Genomic DNA, 5,575 nt, shown 5'->3' with positions numbered 1-5,575 from the left:
TATAGCAAAACTTTTATTTATTTATTTATTTATTTATTTATTTATTTATTTTTGCTTGTGCTTTGTAGAAAACTATGAGCGTTTGGAAGCAGACAAGAAGAAACAAGTTCATAAGAAGCGACGTTTTGAGGGGCCGACCATCCGGTAYCATTCAGTCCTCATGCCGCTCGTCTCGCAGTCACTACTCAAAGAAGAAAACGTGGACGTCGAGGGGTGTGTATCTTCACCACTCGGACTCAGTTTAGGAGTAATGCATTAAACACAATGCTGATTTTGTATAATTATGCATGGATGTACTATAAAYAGTTTTATTTCTCACAGCCTGGATCAGGATGTTTCTCAGGCGGCACCACAAAATCCCACGACACCCTCCCAACAGCCCACCGGAGGCCTGTGCTCCAGGACTTTCATYACGTTTAGCGACGAGGAAGCTTTCGACGTGGCTTTTGCTCACAGTAGCCAWTCGAGCCCTCAGCTCCCCGTCCAGGAGATCTGTCCTGTCACCCACAAGGCGGCCCTGTACCGAGACCCGGTCACAGATATACCTTACGCCAACGCCCGAGCCTTCCGCATTATCCGAGAAGCGTACCGAAAATACGTGGCGGCTCATGGGTTTCCAAACACTTCGGGAGGGGGACAAGGAGGCGACTCTTCTGCCATGAAGGGCGTCCGGCAGAAAATGGTTGTCAAACAGACTGCCGTTTCCACGTAATTGGTTATTTCTTTCTTTAAAATTACGCAACTTTCATTCAGAGGGTTTTTATCTCACCTCAGTTAAATCAGTTGGATTTCTATGAAGTGTGGGGTGTCTCATTAATTCTTAATGTAAGAAAATACATAATTATTATTTGGACCAGATGAGGCAGAAGTGCATGAAAACCTACAGGATGACCTGTTTTTGATTTCAAACTGAAATATGTTGTACGTTTTAATGTTTTGTCTTTTTTACAGTTTATTTGTTTAGTTTTTATAGATATGCTCCTCAAAGAAAGATCAAATAAAACATTTAAAGTCGTAACATTTTTCTGGACCTTACTGTTAAAAGTGGCTTTGATAAGGTTTACATAAAAATCAGTATTCTAGTTATATGAACMCAGTCGTTCTGTTGTGTTTTTGTAGGTTTTAAAAGATAAACTCCTTCAATGTCCTAGTTTTTGATTTTTATGTCTGTCTYTCAATTTCTGGTCGTTGTGGTCCATTTTCGTTAAAGTCCAAACAGTGTTGCCCTGCAGACTGAATTTAAATGCAGCAGACAGTGAAAAGCATTTATATCGTGGGCTGCCTTTTTATGCCTAATAGCAGATAATTCGTTGGCTTCAGCCTCGAACAATACAGCTTTACTGATCCCTCTGGAGCCTTAGATTAGCTGTTCTATTTTTACCCTCTATGTACAATGACAGAGCCTCAGAGTCACCCCTCAGCACTTGAGTAATGTGCCACCTTTGACCCCTCCCTCACACACTAAACAAAAATCCCACCCCTGCATTTATCCCGCGGCTTTCTGACCCTCTCGACCAGCTTTAGCCTCATTAAGACCCATCACGGATAATGGAAACATTTAGCCATTTCTGAGGGCGAAAATACATTTTGCAAATGAAGAACATTTTTACTTCTATGTTTAAATATTGTCTTTAAATCTGTGTTTACTATAGCTGTATAGGACAAATGCTGAATGACTGCAATGACAGAAACCGAGCAGTTAAAGCTAAAAAAGCCTGAACACTAGTTAAAAGCTAAAAGAGCAATACTCTAGCTAAAGGCCAAAAGAAAGATGAATGCTAGCGTAAAGTTGCAAAACACTGTCTAAAMGAGAAAAGTAGAAAAGGGATATTTAAAAGATAAAAGTATCCAAAAACTAATCATCTAAATGCAACACATTCATAGCTAAAAGCTAAATTTACCTAAAGGCTAACCTAATGAAACATAGATAAAAGCTGCAAAAGGTTAGYTGAAAATGTAAAAAAACAAAAGGATAGCTAYAAGTAGCAAAATATAGTTTAAAGCCAAAAGTAGCAAAACCCKAGTTACAAGCTAAAGGCATCAAAAGTGTCATGAAGAAGTTGTAAACATCCASATAAAAGCTAAAAGTAGCKAAAGGTCAAATGTAGTAGAAYAGTAGCTAAAAGCTAAACAAACCGAAAGGCTAAAAAGTTAAAAGTATTAATTACAAAGTATGTTTTCTGAAGCACGTGAACAGAACTTGAAGAAACTGAAGGGTTCCAAAGGAAAATATATATTGGTCAAATTGAAGATGAAAATCCTAAAAATTTTTAAACGACAAAAATCAAAAGTCACAGCACCCATCTCCTAATCCTAATGTTTTTATCCATGACTGATTAAAAACAGCACGAAGCATGTAGAAGTAATTACTAACTTATTAATTAGAAAGGAAAAAAACGTACAAAGAAACAAAAACAGGAAAACAATAGTGTGAACGCTGACTCAGCATTACCACAGCTGCACCTGTACTGGAGCTTTTCAGTGTGACTTCTGCATGTCCTGCCTTCACAAGTTCAATAACTTCACATTTAATTATCAACATRATTTAAATATGCAAACACATGGCTTTGGGAGAATCCAGAGTGGATGAGCGGTTCTATTGGAGATACAAATATTTTAAKTAAGCACGGGTAGTTTCACAGTCTGTGATACTTAGAGCTACATCAACCAGACTGATGTTAATATTGTGGTGTGGTTCACACTTGAGTATAGGCAAATAAAAAKATGCCTTTTAAACCCCTATCAACCTCAACACTGGTTATTTGAAAGCAGCTGCTGCCCACACACCGAACCACTCGCTTTGGAAATGAATAATAATAAAAACCCCAAAAAACACTAATTCAAAAAGAACAAGTTATCCCTTCAAGCGGTGACAGTGGATTCAGTGTCAGTGCCGTGAAGCCGGCGTCTCTGTAATACATGAAGTGAAATGTTTATATTTGTGGCTCAGTTCTGCTTGGAAAGGTTCCTCTAATCTCCTGCAACAGGACAGGGGAGGCTTTGTCTCCCACATACTGCACACTGCATATGGTACCAGCTGAACAGTGTGCAGAAGAGGAAGAGAGGGAGCTGCATTATCACTCGTTCTCGTGTGGCAGTTGCCATGGAGACGAGTGTAGGTGGTGTACCATGCTGTACTTGGTGCTGTACTCCTTCCCCTTGTCTCCCCCCCCCACACCCAACACCACCACTCCTCCTCCACCCAACTCTCTCTTCTGTTGCCCAGCCTCCTCTCTGCTCTATCTGCAGCATCAACTTTCATTCCTTCGGATCGACTCGGAAGGGTTTGTCATTCAGAAAAAAAATAGTTTGAGATTAACATTTACTTTTACATCTGTTCATTGAAATAAAAAACATCTTAATAGTAATTTTTAAAGCTTTAATTCCATAAATTCAGATAGGTTTTTTTTTGTGTTTGTTTTGCTTTGTCAGTCTCCTCTTTTTGCACAAAGGCTATTCTTTTATCAGTTTCCATGGAGATTTAAGTGTGTGTGTGTGTGTGTGTGTGTGTGTGTGTGTGTGTGTGTGTGTGTGTGTGTGTGTGTGTGTGTGTGTGTGTGTGTGTGTGTGTGTGTGTGTGTGTGTGTGTGTGTGTGTGTGTGTGTGTGTGTGTGTGTGTTTTGTTGACTGAAGTGAGAACTGTGAGTGAAAGAGTAAGGATGTGTCATTTCCACTTTATATTTTTGGTGTAATTCAGACACGGTAATATTCATCCACTGTCCTGGGAAAGAGTTTRAGGCTCAGCAGCATAAAGGGACGTTTGACTTTTTCTGCAATTCTGATGCTGTTTTGGTCTTTTTTCCCCTGCAACCTGTACTTTCTGTGTCAAACGCAGCTACAACTATAAAATGCTATGTGTTTTTTTGATTTTTCAAACATAAAAAAGATCATATAAGAGATAAGATAAAACTTTATTGATCCCACAATGGGGAAATTTGCACATTACTGCAGCTTAATACAGGAGAGTCTGAGAAGAATAATGAAAGATAAATAAAAAAGATAACAAACAAAAACAACCCCACAATATACACATGATATATAGCAATGCACATACACACATATACATAAACACATATGCATATTTATATACATATATACACTGTAAAGTACAGTACAAAAATGAATGTATATGAAGTTGCATATTAGTTATGGCAGTGTAGGTGAATTGTCCAAGTGACTGATAACATCATGATGTGTTATACAGTCATACAAGTCTATTCAAGAAAAATAACTGGGATTCTGGTGCAATCCAAACAACAAAATGTGCCATTTTTATTGGTTTTCAAAAAACATTAGTCATTTCTCAACACAAGATAATCTTAGTTTCAAACTAAGCTTTTATTCTGACCATTAAAACAAAAGGTAAATAAAATAATTTCATGGTCACATTATGTTTACCTATCAGGGGTCACAAATTGTTCCTGAGGGATTTATGTAACACTGTTTTATGGACTGATCCACGACACGATGAGGGTTTGACAGTTACCAATATGCAATTTATGTAACATGTTTACATGGCGGACGTCAAAAATCAAAACAGAAAAATTACATTTGCCTCCGTGCATCTGTGCCCACGTGGACAGTTTTTGTTTTCAAGGGACAGGAACAAAACCCATCAGACTTTTAATGAGTTTAGTTTATTACCTGAATATTTCATTAAACTAAACTTGCAGACCTGTAAGTTAAACACATGAAAGTGAATGACCTTTATAGTTCAGCCAGGACTAAAAGTGGAAAAAGGACCACTTCACCTGCTGTCCTCACAAGACCCTGACCTCATAATAGATAAAAGGAGCTGATTTTACACATGAATATTGGTTCATGTGTTAGGAGGGTAAGTAATCCGCCCGAGGAGGCTGCATTGTGTGGCTCTCTTTGAAATCCTCTAAAAATAAGCGTAAATAATGCAGATATCAGAGGCAACTAATTGGCCTTGTAGTTTGTTGGTTTGTAGCAGAAACCAATTGCATTTGAACTCAAATGTGAGTTTTATCCTTGTTGGATGACCCCTGTGTTCATTTCAGGATGAATTCAAATGGGATTAGTGCTTTTCGGTGTTTTTATGCGATGTTGGTTTTGTCACTTGTCTGGTTGGAAGTGAATGGAACAAGCCAGACTCCAGCTAAAACACTGCAGCTGTAGATTAACGTTATGTTCAATGAATAATAATCAACAAATGTCTGTCACCCTGCAGGTGAGGAAAGGATTTGTCAAAGATAAGTGTATATGTTTTGATCATTGATACAACGCTCTTACATGTGCAGGAATTATTTCTAATTAATTAGAAATTGTGTTCAGCTCTAAAGAAGCTCCTGAGTCCTGCTTGTAAGTTCTTATTCCCAAACTCCAAATGTGAAATGAACTCACCACAAACCCGTATGTGTAGACTGAGAGCCTGGGACTTTTTTTAAAGCACCCTGGGGATGTTGTTATCAGAAATCCAAAGTGTCTGCTGCTACAGGATGACTCATTTTACTTCATTTGTTTCACATTTTGTTGCCAAATCAACTTCTAGGCTGCTGAGGGCAGAACTTTCTTAAAGTTAGAGTGGTCTTTATTTTATTAAATATATATA

The 5,575-nt window shown here is 38.2% G+C and overlaps 1 protein-coding gene across 1 annotated transcript in view; it reads left to right on the top strand.

Annotated features, from left to right (window-relative positions):
* vps72a (vacuolar protein sorting 72 homolog a) overlaps positions 1 to 1,075 on the top strand; it is a gene marked incomplete in the record, with an annotated part of 5,175 nt that extends 4,100 nt beyond the window's left edge. The window contains 2 exon segments of the mRNA XM_014009286.1: positions 69 to 213; positions 322 to 1,075. Of these exon segments, the coding sequence (XP_013864740.1) occupies positions 69 to 213; positions 322 to 712 (536 nt within the window).
* Between the last annotated feature and the right edge of the window lie 4,500 nt (positions 1,076 to 5,575).

The sequence above is a fragment of the Austrofundulus limnaeus genome, unplaced genomic scaffold (assembly GCF_001266775.1).
Source record: "Austrofundulus limnaeus strain Quisiro unplaced genomic scaffold, Austrofundulus_limnaeus-1.0 Scaffold56, whole genome shotgun sequence".
Classification (NCBI taxonomy): Eukaryota; Metazoa; Chordata; class Actinopteri; order Cyprinodontiformes; family Rivulidae; genus Austrofundulus; species Austrofundulus limnaeus.
Note: the sequence above shows the minus strand (reverse complement) of the source record. Positions and strands in the feature narration are given on the sequence as shown.